The 19609-nt window shown below is 54.4% G+C and overlaps 1 protein-coding gene across 4 annotated transcripts in view; it reads right to left on the minus strand.

Annotated features, from left to right (window-relative positions):
* The window catches only part of MPPED1 (metallophosphoesterase domain containing 1), a 99220-nt gene extending 82715 nt beyond the window's left edge, over positions 1–16505 (minus strand). Inside the window, exons 1-3 of one of the 4 annotated variants that reach the window (XM_030815405.1) lie at positions 16437–16467; positions 15840–15976; positions 2672–2973 (exon numbers count right to left, since the gene is read on the minus strand). In XM_030815405.1, coding sequence (XP_030671265.1) covers positions 2672–2895 — 224 coding nt within the window. In that variant the 5' untranslated portion in view covers positions 2896–2973; positions 15840–15976; positions 16437–16467. Of the gene's footprint in view, positions 1–2671; positions 2974–9654; positions 9676–10963; positions 11772–15839; positions 15977–16436 lie in introns of those variants that run through there. The other 3 variants (XM_030815404.1, XM_030815403.1, XM_030815407.1) reach the window with 3 other exon arrangements.
* Positions 16506–19609: the final 3104 nt, after the last annotated feature.

Below are 19609 nucleotides of genomic sequence, written 5' to 3' on the forward strand. Positions count from 1 at the left end.
GTCACGGGGGGTGAGGACCAGCTTTCCGAGCCATGCAGAGCGCATGCGCCATCCAAGGAGGGTGGCACGGCAAGGGGAATTTCAGAGGAACATGTGGTCCCTCGACCTGGAGTAGCCAGCTCCAGGTTGGGGAAACTGAGGCACCAAGCAGCATGAACCCCATCCAAGCAGGCAAGCTCAGCGCCCAAGGTCCTAAACAGTGAGAAACTCAGCAGCTCACAGACATCCCAAATGCGTGAATGAATGACTCAACAAATGAATGAATGGCCCTGGGTTGCTCAGTTAAATGGGGAGATCACCCCCTCTCATTCGGTCATTCACCCTCCCTCAGGACGCAGCCCGGCCTACAGGGGCCTGTGGTGTCTCCTGCACACCCCAACCCCTGCTGCCTGCCCAGCTGGGCCTCCGTATAGTTCTCAGAGACCCCCATCTTCTAGCCACCTGCAGGCTCCGACGCTGCCGCCCCTTCTGCCTGGCCCACTTCCTCCTCACACCCTCTCCCAACTTGCTAGGCCTATTCCTCCTGCTCTGGCCTTAACCTAGAAATTACCTAGTTCTCCAGGGGGTCTTTCCTGGATCCCTTGAAACTGGGAAGCACCTCCTCGGCCCCCACTCCCTGTCTTCCTCTTTCCCTGGCTCTGTTCTCTGACTAGGAGCTCCCTAAGTGTGTGCCTGGCCCAGGCAGGGGCGCCGTGATTGACAGCTGTCCATAGTCCCACTGTGTGTGGTGCCGGGACCTTCACAAACCCCACCTGCCCTGGGAAGCCTTGCTGCTCTCTCCCTGCCCACTGGGCAGGAGCTCAGCCTGGCCTCCGGGGACCTCAGGCTCAGTCACCTCTGACCCACTCAGATGGAGGATGACCTTCACCAACAAAAGACAAAACCCAGCCCAGGGAAGGCCCCCATCCCTGCAGCGCCCCCCCCACCCCCCCGCCAGGCCTCAAGTCTCACAGACTGAAGAGCGACAAGCCTGAGGCCCGGGGCCTTCCTTCCTTCGCAAACCCACCAATCGGGCCCCAAAAACAGAAAACCAGAGGCAGCAGCCCAGAAAGAAATCTACCAAAAAATAAAGTAGGCAGCCACAGGCAACACTAACCCTGCGGCCCCACATGGAGACAAGAATTTTCCTGGGCAAGTGCCACTGGAAGAGGGCGATCCCCGCCTGGAGCCTGCTGCCCTGCAGAGCCCTTCCCTGCACCTCCCTCTCCCCACAACACAGGCCAGGCCTGAGGGAGGCCGCACAGGGATGGGAGGTCGCACCCTCACACACACCCCACCAGGCCAGGGTTTGGAAACCCCCTCAACTCCTTCTCCGAGTGGTCCGAGGGACAGCGGCTGGGACGCCACAAGCACCGCTGCCCCAAGATGGAGATCACAGCCCCAGAGGTGGCCCAGGGCCTGGACCCTTGCCGGGGCACCAGACCCACTGGTGGTCAGGAGGGCTTCCAGTAGGCCCTACATCACTGGATCAGCCCCTGTCACAGCTACCCCCTCCCTGTGCTGTCACCTCCCTGCTCTGCAGGGGTCATCCCTCATCCAGACCCAGCTTGGGGGCGGGCACCCAGAGTGGCCGGGTGAAGGTACAACAGCCAAGGGGACAACAGCCTCCGCTCTGAGGCAGAAGCATGAACATCCACACACATCACAGCCCGAGGATGCGGGAGGCCCAGCACGGAGAGCCCCGGGCTGGACTCAGGAAGCCCTGGGTTCAAGTCCAGCTCTGGCACCTGCCAGCAGGGGGGGCACCTCATGGGCCTGGACCCCGGTTCCTCACCAGGTAAGCTCTGTCGTGCAGGGCTCATGGGAGGAGCAATGGGGATAAAGGAGGAGAGGGCTCCAGGAACTCAGGGAACCACCCAGAGCAGGGCCACGAGCTCGACTACCTCTGGAGCCACCCCAAGCCACCCACAGCTTTCCAGGTCCTCAGGAAATCCAGAGAGGGAAAGGCTGGCCCTGCACACAGACATCAGGACAAGTCCTCCTGCTGCTCACGGGGGCCTTGAGTCTGTGTGCTCCCCAGGGCCTCACTGCTTGAGCACCCCTAGTGCCCCGAGGGGCAGACAACAGAATCCCCCAGTCCTTTTGGAAAAGCATCTCTGCTTTCACAAGAGAAGCACAGGGTCTGGACAAAAGGAAGGGCGGGGAGGGGAAACAAAGAGCCCAAGACTGGTGTCCTAACCTGCCATGGGGCTTGTGGTGAGCCCCTTCCCCTCTGTGGGGCTCGGTCTCCCCATGTGTACAATGAGGAGAGTAAATCAGACAAGGGGTTGCCACCAAAATGCCAAGAAAGGGATCTGGAATGTGGCCCCCGCCAGACGCTGCCAGGAGGACATGTGGGCCTGGGGTTGCCAGGCCTTTGGGTTTTATAAAGTGAAGCCAGAAGTCTGGAGTTTTCTGTGCATCCACCTCATCTTTAAATATTTGTAAAACATGCTCCTGGCCAAGTGAAACAGGACTGCGGCCAGAATCGGCCCACAGGCCATCCATCTGCAACTTCTTGCCGGTCCCTCCCAACTCAGAGCCCCGATGATCCTAAGATCCCAGAATTGTTGCAGTCAACAAACATTCAGTGCTTGTTACAGTGCACCCAGAACCAGGAGGCACCCAAGACCATGCACCCACCCCGGGGGACCGTCACCACCCCCACCCCCACCTCACTGGTCCCACTTACATCTGCACATGCGGTGGCTGGAAGCGGCCCTGGTTGATGTTGTAGAAGGTGAAGGCCTGGGTGGGGTTGGAGCTGTACTCGTCCACCTCGATGATGAGCCGGCTGTGCTGGTGCCGCCGAGCGGCCATCACGTGGGACTGGGAGAATGCCATGCCCAGGCCGCAGGGGAGGAGGGCCAGGGCCTCCGCCTTCAGGACGCCGGCATCCCACCTAGAGCGCCACATGGACCTCCGCTGGCCGCCCCGGCATCTCCCACAGCTGCCGCCACCGCAGCCCGGCCCCCCGCCAGACCTGGAAACAGACTGAGGAGACGGAGCAGAACCGTGCGACAGTTAATCTGTTTGGGATTTGCTTTATTTAATGTCAGATGAAGATTTAGAAAGAGGGAGAGGGCGGGGGGAGAGGAAAAAAAACACAGTCGTACAGCTCAAAAACTCATTACAAATCTTTCCAACTCAGCAGTTTGATGAATATACTTTGGTAAAAAGAAAAGGGAAGGGAGGGAGGGGACAAGAAAAAAAAGAAAAAAAAAAACCCTCAGCACTGTGGACGGATGCATGCATGGCCCAACGTGTTTAAATACTTAAGACATTTTTTTTCCTTCAACAAAATCCTCCCGAGCCTACAGGGTGACAGTGATCTGGGGTAAGACAATGGCTGGTATTTTGTAAACAGGTGAGTTAAGTTTTACTTTTCAGAATTGGGGAATAGGAAGCGTTCTCCTACAACCCTCCCCCATCCCCCCACAGACCCCCAAACACACCCACACGGCCCCACGCCCACACCCCTGCAAGCCTGAGCAGGTGGAGACAGCACGGGCGAAAATTCCTCCCTCGACATCAGTTTCATCTAAAGATATCTTTTAGTGGTGCCCCGAGAAGGGATTTTCCCAGACATAGATGGTCACATACCCACTGGCTCAGGGGTGGTAGTACAGGTAGGGGCAGAGATGGTGAGGGAGGAGGAACCTTTTGCAAAAACCTCCTCCGATGCCTCACTACCCTCTCTCTCATAAGAATCTCAGGAACCCTGATGTGCCCCGTCAATCTTTGAATTGCAGCTTGAGAATGCTGCAATATTTTTCAAATCTTTTTCACCGGGAAGTGCAGTTTACATTTATATTTACTGGGCTTAAATATCCCTCCAACCGACCCCACCTTGGGGTCAGTGTAGAACTCTGTAGAAACTTGGAAATACAGGCCCTGGGTGAGACCCCATCCTACCCCAACACACAGCACTATGGCCGATGCCTCGTTACTCAGACCATCGGGTTGTCTTGTTCCTTTTCATAATTATTTTTTAAACTGTGTAAATGGGAAATGCCTTGAAGACTTTTTGTCGCTGTTTTCAGTTTAGGTCATTAAGACCCTCCAATGATTCCTTTTGTGCTGTATTTAACCAAGGAGAAAATAACATCATTTAAACTATTCCTGGACAGTCATATCGCAATCACGTTAAATGAAGAAAAATCCCCTTTGCTTTGCGCTTGGAAGAAGAATTGACACAGTCAGAAAACAAATTAGATTAGGATAATGACAAAAATTAGAGACTGGCGAACATTTTAATTATGTGCAAAGGAGAAATGGGTTATTAATTTTTTTAAATCTTGATCATCTCCCTAGAAGGTGAAATAAATAGCAATATCCTCCTTCTCCCACTGACCCCTAAAGACACTTCCTAATTCCCAAAACATATCCCTCTTCTCCACCCGCAGAGACAAGGGGGGAAAAAAATCTCCCTTTTCCTGAGGACACACTTGCGCCATTGTTCGGTCCTGTGGGTTGTTTTAAAGCGAATTGGCTCTCCCTGCGGGGTGCTATGCAACAGAACTGTAGGTGGGGGAGCAGGGGCCTGCACCCCTCTTGTCTGTAACTGCTGCCCGGCACCCAGAAGCCCTGGGAAAGGCCTCAGGGCACCAGATGCCAAGTTCCAGGACTCTGCATACTCTGAGCCAGGCCTGCCCAGATCTGGATGGGGGTCAAGCCCCAGCATGGCTGACTTGCTGTGTGACCTTAAGCCAACTTCCTAACTTCTCTGAGCCTCCAGCTTCCTCTTCTAGAAGACGGATTTGAGGCCTGGTAGAGTGGCTCACACCTGTAATCCCAGCACTTCGGGAGGCTGAGGCGGGCCGATCACCTGAGGTCAAGAGTTCAAGACCAGCCTGGCCAACATGGTGAAACCCCCTCTCCACTAAAAATACAAAAATTAGCCGGGCACTGAGGTGCACACCTGTAATCCCAGCTACTTGGGAGTGTGAGGCAGGAGAATTGCTTGAACCCAGAAGGCGGAGGTTGCAGTGAGCCGAGACAGCGCCACTGCACTCCAGCCTCGAGACTCTGTCTCATTAAAAAAAAAAAAAAAAAAAAGAAAGAAAAGAAAAGAAAAGATTTGATAGTAGTAATGCCACCTCCCAGGGGTTGTGCAGGTTAAATGAAGAAGTAAGCAGGAATCCTGAGTACAATGCCTGGTGGGTCCCAGGCGCCAGCTCACCTCAGCTGTGATGGTCACAGTCACTATTCTGTTCAATTTGATCCCTGCATATTGAGGAGCTGCTGTCAGCAGGTGCTGCCTGGGTACTGGACACCCTTGGTACGAGGGTGTCAAGTGCGAACCAAGGGGCCAGTTCCAGGAGCTAGGGGTGCCAGACGGGCCCTGGAGAACTCAAATATTTCTCAAATGCAAGCTGACCACATCACATCCCTACTTGAAATCCTTGTGGTAGCTTCTCTGATAAAATCCCTTGACCATAATACCCCGCATGGTCTGGCCCTATGACTGGTCTGGCCTCTACTTGAGTCACACAGGCCGGCCCCCGGTGGCCTCTTGCACCTGGAGGCCTACAGTTCACAGGGGCCATGCTCTTGTTCAGAGCCACACAAGTCCAACACTTTTCGAGGGTCTTCCTCTGCCAGGCTCACCACTAAGAGACAGATATTGATGCCCATGTCTCACGTTTGACAAATGATGAAGGGTACATCCCACAGAAGTGACGTCTCATTGCACAGAGAGTAGGTGGCAGGGCTGAGCCCCAGACCTAGCTGCCTGGCTTCCGGCTCTGCCCTCCTCTCTCGCTGGCTGAAGCTGACACCCTTCCTCTCAGCAATGCCGGGGTCTCCTCGGAGAGGCCTGGATCTGGGGCCTTCGTTTCAGGGTCCCAGGAGGAGCACGGATGTCCCCTGAGGGCAGGGCCGGACTCCCCCCTTGCGCACCCCATGTGTCAGCTCCGGCCCCCAGCAGCTCTGTGACCCTGAGCAAGCGGCTGAACCTCCAGAGGCTGTTTCCTCTTCTACAAAATGGAAAGAAAAACAGTCCCTACCTTGTAGAGTCATGAATATTCAATGAGGTGACACATGTAAGCTGCTGATCACAGAGCCTAGCACACAGTAAGTGGTCAATAAATGTTAGCTAATATTATTTTTATAACATGATCACCCCATGGCCTATCACGAATACTTCATCAATAGTATTAGTGGATGGATGGAGGCAGGGAGGGAGAAACGGATGGATGGAGGGATGGATGCAGAGACGATGAGGGGACAGAAGGACGTACAGAATGTCTGGAGACTTTGCCTGGTGCCCAGCAGAGGCTTGGCAGAGGGTGGGTGTCAGGAGAGCTTAGCTGAAGACCGAAGAGTCACTGGCCCCTCTCCATCTTACCCACCTTGCATATCCAGCAAGGAGGCTGCCAGGCTGGCACAGCCCTTGTGAAAAGGGGTTCCAGGGGCCCCCACCCGTCTTTGCCCCAGAGGAGCAGGCGCCAGCATGCAGACAGCCTGCAGTCGAGGGACAACCGCTCTGCACCAAAGGGACTCAGCCGGGAAAGGCGGGCGGCAAGGCTCCCGGAGGCGCTCCGCGGTGAAATGCTGCATTTCACATAAAGGGGGTTCGCAACAGGCCCTGCTCAGAGAAATCCGGGAAACTGGAAACGCAGCGCCTTCTTTTAATGCCCATTTAATATTTATGGAGCCGCAGCAGCACGTTAGCCACCGTGCGAGGAGGCGAGCGTTCTCCGCAGCGCAGCCCATCCACGGAGGAGGCGCAGCATCTCCCAAACAGCTTTGAGCTAGGAAGCGTTTACACCCGGTCCACAAAACAGCACAGCACGCGAGCGATGCAGTGGTGCCCCGGGACCCGCCGCAGGGAGACCGCCTGGGCTCCCAGCCTGGCTCTCAGTCCAGCGGAGTGACCTTAAGCAAGTCATGCATCCTGATGGGGCTGCAGATGCCTCCCCAAAATGGAACTACGGGGGAGGATGGATGGAAGGAATGAATGAATGAACGCATGACTTATTCAACAACCATTAGCCACGGCCCTACATGCTCTCCCTGTTCCAGGTGCCAGGAAGGGCAATGGAAAAGCAAAGAGGCTCCTGCCCTGGAGGAATATGGGATGGGGTGGCGGGGGGACATAAGGTAAACAAAGAATTAAACAGAAAAGACACTTTCAGCTAATAATCAGTACCTGGAAAAAGACAGAACAGGGTGATGGGGTGATTAAATTGGGTGATCAAGAAAGGTCTATCTGGGCTGGGCATGGTGGCTCACACCTGTAATCCCAGCACTTTGGGAGGCCGAGGCAGGAGGATCACCTGAGGTCGGGAGTTCGAGACCAGCCTGACCAACATGGAGAAACCCCGTCTCTACTAAAAATACAAACAGCTGGGCATGGTGGCAGGTGCCTGTAATCCCAGCTACTTGGGAGGGTGAGGTAGGAGAATCACTTGAACCCAGGAAGTGAAGGTTGCGTTGAGCTGAGATCGCGCCACTGCACTCCAGCCTGGGTAACAGAGTGAGACTCCATCTCAAAAAAGAAAAATAACAAAATGTCTATCTGAAGGGGCGTCACCTCACACACCAATGACAACAGCCATGCCCCCACCTGGGGAATGAGAACCTGGGCAGAGGGAGGGGAAGTGCTAAGTCCCTGAGGCCCAGGCGGCCTGGATAAATGGCCTCACTCTTTCATTGTCATGGGTTACTGGCAAGTTTCTGCCATGGAGGACAGCCTGGACTCTGAAGTCAGAGAAAGTGGGGTTCCCATTAAATTCCATCTCAGAGAAAGTGAAGTCAGAGAAAGTGGGGTTCCCATTAAATTCCATCTCAGGCTGCTGAGCATTGGGACACTGGGGAAGTCATTCAACTTCTCTGTTTCCACTTCTTCAGTGGTCCCCTTGAGGGGTTACAGAGGGGCTGGGACGAGCCTTGTACCTGCCCATAAAGGCCCAGTGAACCCAGAATGGGAGACTCCAGGTCCCCCCAGCCCAGCACTCCTTGAAAAATTCCCTCTGGTTCTAAGGGCTGGCTTTTCCAAAGTCTGATTCTCTTATCAGCTGGTTTCTCTTTCGTTTTCCTCTCAGAGACATTTATTTGTTGTTCCTTGGGTACTGTGAGTCCAGTGAGGCCAGGGTGCTCCAAGGAGAACCTGGGTGTCAGCCAAGACAACAAGGAGCAGGTCCCATTTGACGCCAACTGTATGGAAAGCTGGTGTCTAGGAAAGAGGTCGGACTCCAGGCCCCACCTCTCTGTGCCTCTCTCTGACCGCCCCCCCACCCCCAAACTTGTCTGGTTTCCTGGTGGTCTTGACCCCCCATCACCATGGTCACACCACACCGGCCTCCCAAAGGAATGTCCTAGAACTCACCTCTGCCCGTGCGGTTCCCTCCGGCACACCCAGCACCCCCCAGAGCAGCTGCCGCCCTCAGGTGAAGCTCAGCGCCTCAGGTCAGCTCAGGAGGCTGCACCTGGCCCCAGCCCCACTCCCGCTTCTCAGGCCCGGCTCAGTCATGCAGGTGTTCCCTGGCACGGAGGGGGTCCTGTCTTGAAGCCTCCACGAATGCTATTCCCTCTGCCCAGAAGGCCCTGCACCCAACCCCACCCCTGCGTTCACCCTTGTTTCCTGACACATGCCCACTCAGTCTCAGGAAGGCTCAGAGCCTCAGAAACACCTTCCCTGACCTCCCCTGGCTGGGTCAGGAGCCTCCACCCACAGCCCCCAAGGCTTCCTATATCAACGCTCCCAACACACAGTCGGCTTTTTATCTGAACTGAATGAAACGCCAAAGAATAAAATGATATGTGAATGAATCAATGAATGAATGAATGAGAGAAACTACACCTGCCTTTGAGTCTGACAGCAGGACTCAAAAGCAGCTTTGCCCCCCTTAATCTTAGTTTTTCAATCTACAAACATGTGGATTCTCAAACCTTCTTTCCTGGGCTGCTGGAGCACTGAAGGACACAGGAGATTCAAAAGCCCCTGCCAGGGCCTAGCACACAGGAGGTGCTCGCTCCATGTCTCTTCACCTCCAGTTAGAAAGTTCTGATGAACTCAGAAGCTCCCCAGGGAAATTTCAAGAATGCAGAAGGGATTTTCAAGCAACCCCTCCTCTCCTGCGTGAAAGCCCATGGTGCCTGACCCCTTCCCTCTCGCCCCGCTGAGTAAGACTCTGAGGCTTTGACTTCCCCAGGAGTTGTGGCTGGACACATCCAATACAACCCACCCTCGACTCGTTTTTCTAGGCAAATTCTTCACCACCACCCCCATCTGGACACTGCTGAGCACTGGTCAGCCCCAACGCACCCGCTGCTGCTCCTGCTCTGGGCCAGATCCTGTTCTGGGAGCCGCAGGACCCAGACACGAAACTAGCCCTCCAAGGGCTCAGACCCGGCGAACCAGCCAGGCAGACAACAGACCTCCTCAGAACTCTGTTTTGAGGAGTTGCAGTGGAGGGGGTCTGTGGGCCTCTAAGAAGGCCCCCACCAAACAGCGAGGCCAGCCAGTGTGTGCTGAAGGCCCAGGAAGGAGAGAGAGAGAGAGGCCTTGGCTCACACAGAGCATCTCAGCAGCAGATGAATTTTTGCAAAAGAGATGCTTGGATCATTCTGGTGGCCCCTCTCTGTCCGAAGATGTGTGAGGAAGATCTTGGAGCATTGCACTACCGGAGGAGCTGCTGCCCTGCAGACCAAAGATAGATTTTGCTTTACCGTGTGACTTGAAGCATCACTTCCAGCCGACACAGGCCTCTCAAAGTCAGCGCAGGCCCAGGACAGCCCCGGTTCACGTCTGCTGTCCCTGTGCCACTATTACCAGCATCCTCTCCGGCTCTCGAAAGTGCTCTCGTTTGGAAGGGAAAGGTCACTCTGATCAAAGCCAGTGCCAGGCCGGTAAGGCAGCCATCCCCAGAACCCATCTGTGTTTCTCTTTGCATTCATCGGCAGCTCTTTAACAATCACTGGGGGGCTAGCATAATATGGCGCTGTCCTGGGTCCAAAACTCGGATGACAGTCAATGAGCACACAGAAACGACTGTCTTATTAAGCATAAGAAGCTTCCAGAGAAACATCTCCCCCAACAGCCATCCCTGCTGCAGTGTTCTGAGGAACCCCACCTTGAAAAGCTTTCACCAGGATCCTAGACGCACCTTGGCTCCGTCTCCTCTTGGGGCCTTTAACTGAGAATAGGAGCAACTGAATAGCCCCAGCCTCTCTAACGGGTCAGTCCAAAGTGCAGCTGCCTGTCTTCAGGCCGGTGGCTCAGGGCGATGCAGAGAAAAAGCCGGCTTGGCTCAGCAAAGGCAGTGCTTACTAGGGCTTTTGTTGCAATGTGGCGAAATGTCACAGAGAAACCACACTAACTCTTCCTAAGTGGTTTCCCCAAACAAAATGCAGGAGATAATATTTAACAGAAAAGTACCAAAGTGTGGGGGTCTGGGGAGAATTGCTTTACAAGCAACGATTCCCACACAAGCTCAAAAATCACTTTTAAACCGTATTTTCTTTCCTTGTTTTGCCTCTGCTTGAAAATATGCAATCGATGAGCCCATAGTAGAAAATGCCATAAAAGGGGGAAAAAAAAAAAAAGCAGAGGGACTCAAAGGAAAAGAAGCAAATACCCCAATGGGAGAAAAAAAATCAGACCTCGTCCCACCATGTCCTAAAATGACAGACCTTTGTGTTTGATCTCCTTCCCAATCAAGTGTGGGATCCCAAGAAAAAGAAACACTGGCCAGCAGCTGGTATTATCAGCTAAGTTGAATAAGCTGATGAGCTCAGTAGATGAAGGAATCCACAAATAAAGTGAAAATTAGCCCCTATTCCTTGAAAAAGGATCAACCACAGTGACTTTAAAGCATTTACCACTTAAAAACCTTTTAGCTGGGCCCATTTTGAATTATGACTACATGATTTTAAATTACACTTTCTAATTCCTCACCACCGCCACCCCCCAGCAGTCTCTGCCGCTTCATTTTCCAATTATGTACTTTTATTTCGGAATATGAAGAGTGCTACTTACTGGATCATGTCCTGTCTGCCACAAATAGCTGCTCACTTATTCCTTTAATTTTAGCTATGAATGCAGTCGACTCGCCGGGCTTATCTTCAAATTCTGAATATTCTCCATTCCCATTGCACAGAACGAGCCCCGAGACGCAAAGAAACACACAAAGCTCGGGCAGAGAAATATGTTTGTAAACCAGTGCTCCACTCCATAAATTATTATAATTCTTGGTGCTTTCTATATCCATCTAGCAGATCAGCGATCACATAAATAATAGCAAGTGGACTGATTTTTCTTCTGCAAAGTGCTACGTCCTAGTTTTCAAAATAAAGCACTTGGAGAGTCACGTATCTATGGAGTTGAAATGGGAAGCTGTTCAGATCTGTTTCAAACATGCACACAGACATATCCACACACAAAAGGAAATAGGAGGTAAATGTGCAAAACTCAGCATCGTGTCCCCTTCCCACTTATACATCAAGTCACACTCAACAGGAATGGGGGTTTAGCACATGCATGGCTAGGGAGGGGAAGAGGCTAGAGGGGCTGTGGTTGCTCAGCGTTCCAATACAGTTTGCAAAGCAAGTAAATGTGGATTTACAGTTCTTGTGGAAATCTATTAAACAGATGTCACTGAAGCATAATCAAATCAGCACTATGGCAATTCTACACTTAAGTCTGATATTGGGGTTTTGCCATTTTTATGATCAGTTCAAGTGTATGTTTTGTGATCGTGCGGCAATTTGCAATTAAGGATGAAACCTCCCAAGTATGATCAATTAACTAATGTGTCTGAATGACAAACTTACAAAAGCAAAACTCCATTCTCACCAGCCCCCAACCACTGCGCTGTGCAGGGAACCCAGGGCAGAATAAGGGTTGGGGGAGAGAACCTTTGCCTTTTCTGTGAACACTCAAACACTAAAAAGCGCTTTGTCAGGAAGAAGGGAAAGGCAGGTTGCAGGAAGGGATTACATTTCTCAGGTAGCCATTGCAATATATTTTGCAGGCTTGCAGACTGCAGTACTGTCCGGAAAATGAAAAAGAATGAAATGAAGGGGAAAGGATGAGAGTGTTAGAAATTGGAAGTAGGCATCATTGTCTCCTTGAAGTGATGAAATTAGCATGGGCGATGCCAAAAGTCTCTTCATGTGCATCAACGCTGAGCCTCACATCCTTCTTGGAAGGAGGAGACGGGAATGCGAAGGTGGGCAACAGACAAGTCACATTTTATAGAAACAAACTTTCAGGTGTAGACTGGGGTGGTGGAAAGGGGAGCCTACTCATCCCTGGCTTTGAAATGGATGCAGAGCAGAGTCAACCAGAAGGGAGAATTTTATTTATTTATTTTTTCCTGCAGCTGCTTCTATTTATGATGACAACCTGGTTCCAACATTAAGCTGGCCAAGTTCAGGTCCAAGAAAATCCCCCCCAGAGTAATTCACAAAAAGGCCTGAAAAGGCCAAAGAACACCCCAAATCACAATTTGATTTCAAAATTAATACCTATAATCTCAATTTGTTATGATTTTTTATGAAATTGGGCTGCCCTCATTGGTCACAGATATTTTAAGTGGAAATAAAGCATAACTAAGTCTTGTCTCATTAGGGGGAAAAAAGTCAAAATAAAGTAAAACATTTGTGTTGGCAGCAGACCTGTCAGGTCACCAGGGAGAATCATGGTGAATCAAATTAACTGAGAAGCGATTTATACCTTTCCTCCAATACTGCCCCCAAAAGGGGGTCTCTTATTTTTTTCCCCTTGGGTTTTTTGTTTCTTTCCTTTTTTTTTTTTTTTTTGTTTTTTTTTGCTTTTGACATTTTAGTCACCTCTTCAAACTCAAGTCAGACAACTTCAGTGGCAGTCTGGAAGGGACGCTCACTGGTGGTCTCAGTACATGGGGACATCCACACAGCAAGAATGAGGGCTGCAAGGAATGGCTTTCTGAGTGCCCCAGGCTACACCAAATGGTTCTTGCTGTGGGAAACAGTCCCTTCACCCCCTCTTCTCCCTGCCACCCCCAAGTGCTGGACACTTCTGGTCCTAGAGGGTGAGGCACCCAGGCCAGAAGGAAGGCCCCTACCTTTTATGGGAGGTGCTATCGACTTTGATCTGTGGGTACGGAGCGAGCCTGAGAAGCTATTCCCAGGCCTCTGCACCTGGGGAGCCCTTTGCCCCAGGACCGTTGCTCCAGAGGGGCAGGCAGACAAAGGTACTTATTGCTGAACGGAAAGATCTCAGGGAGAAGAAGAATGGAATGGGGGAATTCGTGAAAAGACCCTTTTTTGTTCCCGGTGAGGGAGGGGCGATGGGAGAGACATGTCACATTGTCACATTAAAGACTTTGACAGACAATCCAGGGATAACACAGAAATTCCACCCTTAAATGCAGCTTGATGCAACTTGAAAGGCATTAACTAACCTCCACTAATTGCATGCTTTTCTGTGCATAATATTTACTTGTTAAAAGTCTTTGCCTGGCTGATTAATTTCCTCGCCCCGGTATTCATGATCAGTTCACAGGCCTGAAATTGGGAAAATGAAGTCATTTTGATAGATTAGAAGATGATTGCACTTTGGGGAGGGTTTTCTTTTTTTCCAGAAGTCCAGACCTGCACCCAGAATGCTGATTTTTCTCCCTGAATGTGGCTCTTCAGGGAATCTCAGCGACCACCGTCATTCCTCAAACAAGCAGAGAGAGATATGTCCTGTATAAAGTGGGCATACCAAGGCCCGTACTGCCTAGATGGGAAGGTAGCAAGTTCAAAGAAGAACAAATGAACTTAAGCCACATTCATTGGATGAAGATTGAAGAGTCTCACGGGTGAGCTGGGAATTTAAAAGCAGGCTTTTCAAGAACGATGATTCCCTACATCAGTCTGTGTATTCCTGACAGTTGGGGCTCAAGTAAAACACCCTAAAATTCTTATTGTTCGCCTAGATCTAAACCTGTCCTATCTGTCCACAGGCACAGCCCACGGGGCATCAGCCAGGGTGGATGTGAGTGATTCTAAGTGTCCAGCGGGGTGGTTACATCAGAGGTACCTCCTCGGCCATGTAGATGACTCTGAACCCATCCACATCACCAGTACAGGGGCCTCATTCAATCCAGGTCTTCCGAAATTCCTGGGGCCAAGAAATACATAGGAAGGCAGTCCCACGTTGAAACACTTCCAAACACATGATTAAGCCTCCGTGACTGGATTATCGCCTTTTGACTAGCCATCGCCCAATTAATGTACCTCCAGCGAGTGAACACTAGAATCGATGGAACCATTCCACCGAAATCCATCTCCAGAAAAAGATTTTACAAGTGTTGTGGGGCTGCCACTCGGAAAGCCAATTTGCAAGGAGCCCAGCACGGTGAAGCGCAGTTTATCATGCGTGGTTCCCACACAGAGGGCCCCTGCAGACTGCGCCTGGTTCCAGAATGCCTCCCTAGCACCACCAGCTCAAACGCATTGAGGTTCTCCCCTGCCTCAGCCCGGCCGAATCCATCAGCACCCTCCCCAAATAGTCTCTTAGAGCCTTGGCTCCTGTACACCAAGATCTGGCTTCCGACTGGATGTGGCAGTCAGCTGGTGGCCTCTCCAACATCCCTAAAGCACGGTTAACCCTGTGCCAGGTTTCTCACCAAGTTGGTTTAATTTTTTTTTTTTTTTTGCGAAGTCCAGTCAGATTATTGACAGTGCCTGTCTGCCTGACCCGCCCCCGCCCCCCAGCGCCGCAGATCCCTGCTAACAAGTCTCCCACTGCCATTCAACTCCCGTGAGCCAGCTCCGCCATTCAACAGCCAGCCCACTTTTGTTCCCCCAGTTTAATTTCATAATTGTTTGCCACTTAACAAGCTCTCCTCCGGGCCATTCAACAGAGCAGGGGAAATGGGGAGGGGGAAGGCAAAGAAACTCTGGGAGGGGAGCTGGGAGGCAGGCCAGCCCAGCACCGGGGAAGAGACATCCCAGAGAGGTCAGCTGGACAGGGGTGGGGGCCAGTTCCGGAGTGGAGCCTCCTGACACCAACTGGGCCACCCAGCTTGAGCCCGGAGAGGTGGGAAGGAAAGGAGAAGGGTGAGTCCCGAAGGCCAAGCCGGGGCCTGCCAGACTCCTGGGCACATCAGTGCTCCGAATGACACGCCTCTGGCCCTGCCCGGGTGAAGGGAGACTGCATGAATTCACGCTCCTGTAACATGCCCCAGAACAAACACACAGGAACACACAGGAGACAGAACTGCTCCTTAGTTTGGGCATCCCATGATCAACATTCCCTTTGAGGGCTGGGACCTGTCTAGGTAGCCACTGAATCCCGCACATAGCAGACAGCAATAAATATGTGTTGAGTGAGTGGATGGATGGATGGATGGATGGATGGATGGAGGGGAGGGAGGGATGAATGGATGGAAGGAAATGGATGAAGTTTCCAGCAATATCTAGCAAAAGTGGCCACTCGGCCAGCGTTCGTCCCCCCTCTCTTCCCCCCCAAGTGCCAGCAGGGGCTTGGCAGCGCACACAGTAGGCTCTCTACAAGCAGGGGCTGCTATTGTTACCACCATCATCATCACTGGCACCCCACCAGCCCGCTGCTTCCACCAGCTACTCCGCCAGCAGCCAGCAGCAGCGACTGGCGAGCAAGGGAAAAGTTTCGCTGACCCCGCGGCCCCAGCCGGAGTCCCGCGCCCTGGCGGAGCCCCCTCCCGCCGGGCGCCCGCTCGGCAGGCGGGGCAGCTGGGGTGCTCAGCCCGCTTCCCGCACCCGGCAAAGGCGGCCAAAGTAACTTTGCGGGCGCCCCTGCGCAGCGCCGCGGGCGTCGCCCAGCGCCTGGAGAGGGTCCCGGCCGCGCCCCGCGCCCGGCCCCTCGCCCGCGCCCGCCGCGCCCCGCCCGCCCCCGGTCCTACCTGGCCCCGGGCTCCTCTTCGGCGGCCGCGGCGGCTGCGAGCAGCAGCGCGCACCGAGGGAGGCAGGGGCTCCCGGGAGGGAGGCGCGCAGGGGCGGGGGCTCCTCCGGCGGCGGCCGCCTCGCCGCGCGTCCGAGGCTGCAAGTGGGAGCCAGACTCCTCCTTCGGGGGACGGGGGGCTCCCCGCGCCCCCTCCGCCGCCCGCCCGCGCGCCGCGAGGCTCCGAGCCTCCTTGGCTCCCCCCGCCCGCCGCCGCCCGCCTCCCCACGCCCGCCCTCCCCGCCTCCCCGCGCCCGGCCGCCGGGAGGGGCACGCTCGCGGCCTCGGTCCCGGCCCCTGCGCCGCCGCCCGCCGGGGCCCCCGCCAGGCCCGCCAGGCCTCGGCCCTCGGCCCCCGCCCGGGCTCGGAGCCCGCATCCCGCTGCGGAGGGACAGGGAGCGCGGCCGCGGGCCTGGACGCGGGAGGAGGAGCGGGGCCCGCGCTGCGGAAAAGGGAGGGGGCCGCCCCACCGCGCCCGGCGCCCCTCTCCGCGCCCGCCCCCAGCCCCTGGCCGGGCCGCACGCGGGCTGGGCAGCGAGCGGGGCGGGGGCGCTCTCACCTCCGGATCCGTGGCCGCCGCGGCGGGCACCGCGTGCAGGGGCGTGCGCGGCTCCTTTCGGGGCGCCGCAGCCTTTGCCCGAGGCCCGGACCCCCTCCTGGGGCCGCCAGGGCACCCTGCTCTGGGTCCCTCCCGCCCGGGGTCTGGAAGGTCCCCCTCCGGAGACGGAGACACTCCGACCCCAGCTCCCAGTCTGAATAGGTCGGGGTCCTCCTCCTGGGCCACCATCTCTTCCGCTCAGGAGTCCCAGGTCGCCAATCCTGGGCACAGCAGGTAGCCTGCAGCGGCCTGAGCCCCAACGGGACGGGTGAACAAGTCAGGAACTCAGAGGGCATGACACCCAGTGTGAAGAGGCCCTGCCTTGCTGGGAAGAACGGAGACCATCGCCCTCAGTGTCGGGGGTCACCCTGGGGAGTTTGAGGCCCTGTAGCTTCCAGCCCCTTGATGCGGGTGGGACGGGGGTCCCAGAGCCTTGTATATAGTTAGGGTGCAGATCACTCTGGCCTGGGCCTCCCAGACTGAGAGGAAGATGAGCCCTCTGTGGCTCCTCAGAGGCCCAAGGCCCCTCAACAAATGCTTGTGGGTCTCCCTTCATCAACACACACGTCACACCATCCCCAAGGCCCCTCAGGCCTGTTCTGCCCCTGAGGACAGCTATCTGGTGTGGCTTCCTGGAGGTGGCGACAGCCCAGTTGAATGAGTGTATGCCAGGAGAGAAGGCCTGGAAAAGACATCCAGGTCGAGGGAATGGGGCATGCAAAGGCCTTGGCATGTGAGTTCAGTGGGGCTAGAGACAAAGGAAAAGCAAGAGGAGGGAAGATGAGGTGGCAAAGTTGGGAGTGAGGGAACAGAAGCCAGATCAGGAAGAGCCTTGGACAGACTTTATCAGGGGCAGTGGGAGCCACAGAGGGTTTTTGAGCAGGGCTGGGAGTTGGTCAGGTTTATCTTTTTACAGCTTGTTCTGGCACCTCTAAAGACAGAGGTAGAGGGGGAGAGGCTGGGCTATGGAGGGAGAGGATGGAGGCCTGGGGCCCTCAGGCCAGAGATGGGGGGCAAGGGCTGGCCGAGGGGTCCTGAGGCAGTCACCCCCTCCTGCTTCCTTGTCTTTAGACCCCAACTCTCTCTCAGGGAATCTCAAACTCAACCCGGGAGCCTCTTTCTCCTCCGAGGCTGCAGGCTTCCTGAGCACAGTGACTTCGAGGCAGGTGAAGGAGAAAACTGTCGTGCCTGCCTGGGAAGGCGGCTTGGACTCAGTGTCTCAGCAGACCCCACCTGCCGCCTGCCTGGGACAAAGCCACAGCTTGGCTGTGGCCTCTGGAGATCGCAAAGGACAGCGACAAATGTGCCTTCCTGGTCCCTGGGTCGAGAGCAGAGGTTCCTGTGACACTTGTCCTCCAAGGCCAGCTTCCTCACCACCTCCAGTCCTACCAGAACTACCCTCAAGTCCCAGAACATCATCTCTTACCTTCCCAGGGTACACATTTATTGAGCACCTACCGTATTCCTGGCACTCGGCACTTCCTTTGAAGCCAAGCCTGAGCTCTTCACCAGAGGGACCTGGTGCTACCTGCACCACCCAGTCCCAGGCACGGAGCTCTCAGCTTGACCCACACTGTCTCATGTAGCCCTCATGCCTCCCCTGGGCCAGGCTGCACCCCAGAGGTCAGCCTCCCCAGCGCCTAATGCTGCATCCCACAGGGCCTGGCACTCTGTAGGTGCCCAGGGAATGGTCCCTACAAGATGAGGGAATGAGGAGTGTGGGATGGGCAGGATAGACCCACTCCTAAAAGAGCAACCATTCTGGCAAACACAGCACACATTCTGCTTTTGGAAAAATTTAATAACACAGTGGCACTTGTTCACGGAGACTAATAGAAACACCACACAGTCCCACACTGCTAAACCAGCCAGAAGATGGCTCGTCCTGCTGGAAAACGTTTCCTAGGCGCCTACTACGTGCTGGAGGCCAAGGCAGAGAAGAAAGAGAAGGAAGGCACTCTGTCCTGGGAGAAGCAGAAGGTCGGCAGATACTCATGACACCGGGGAGAAGAGGGCAGCCCAGGGCAAGGAGAGCAGCACACGCAGCCAGGACACTTTGGAGGAGGCAGTGTGTGCGCTGCAGAAGAATCTAGGGATAAATGGGAGGGGGGCAGCCGGGCAGAGGGATCAGCCTGTGCAAAGGCCCAGAGGCTCCAAAGTGCATGTGTGATATTCCCTGGCCAAGAAACTCACCTTCCAGAAAGGTGTCCTGAGGCAGTAACTGCAGGCTGTTTATAGCAGCCCAGAAGTGAAAGCAACCTAAATGTCCAGCCAGAGGGGATCCGTTTTTTAAATCCTGCTATGTCTGGGGAGTTTCAAGTAGCCAAGTCCTGTTGCTGAAATGCCACATGGTGGGAAAATGGGCTCCATGCTCACCACCCATCCCGTGAACGAGCGAAGCGGGTTACACCAGAGTGTGCCCCATTCTGTGTTTTGAAAAATGAAGAAACAGAGGGAAAGAGGAGCAAGAAGTCAGGAAGTAAATACAGCAAAATTTCAACCCTGATGGTAAGATTCTGGGTGGGGGTGGGGACAGTCTACTTTATTTATGGGAATTTTTTGTCTCCTACTTTCCTGCGATCATCAGGATGTCAGGAAGGATGATGAGTGTGGGGCATTCAAGGAGCAGTGTGGGGTGTGTGGGGTCCCTGCAGGGCAGGGGTTGGGATGACCTGGAGGCCTAGGTGGCTTCATTGACAGAATGACCTAAGCTTTTATGCCTTCCTCGGGTCCTTCACGGTGACTGGCTCACAGCCAGCATGCCAGAAAGGTTATTAATCAGCAAATATCCACGTGCACTGTGTTAGGCCCTAGGAATCACTCTGGCAGAGAAGGGCAGAGGAGTTCAGAGGACATGAAAGTCATCATGGGCTGGGGTTTGGGAGAGGCTCCCAAGAGGAGGTGACTCAAGGTGGGTCTTGAAGGATGGAGCCCTAGTTTCATATCCCCACCTCGGCCCCATTAGACCCCAACAAGGTCTCTACCTGCCCCCCAGGTCTGTGTGGATCCTGACACAGCCCAGGGCAGGGTGAATTTCAGTCCAGCTATCTGGCATGGTCCTCATCCTGGGCCTTCCTCTAGGCCTAGAGCCCAAGGTGGAAAAGCCACACCTTATCAGGGACCCTGGGCCCTGC

This window comes from Nomascus leucogenys, chromosome 7b, assembly GCF_006542625.1.
Source record: "Nomascus leucogenys isolate Asia chromosome 7b, Asia_NLE_v1, whole genome shotgun sequence".
Lineage (NCBI taxonomy): Eukaryota > Metazoa > Chordata > Mammalia > Primates > Hylobatidae > Nomascus > Nomascus leucogenys.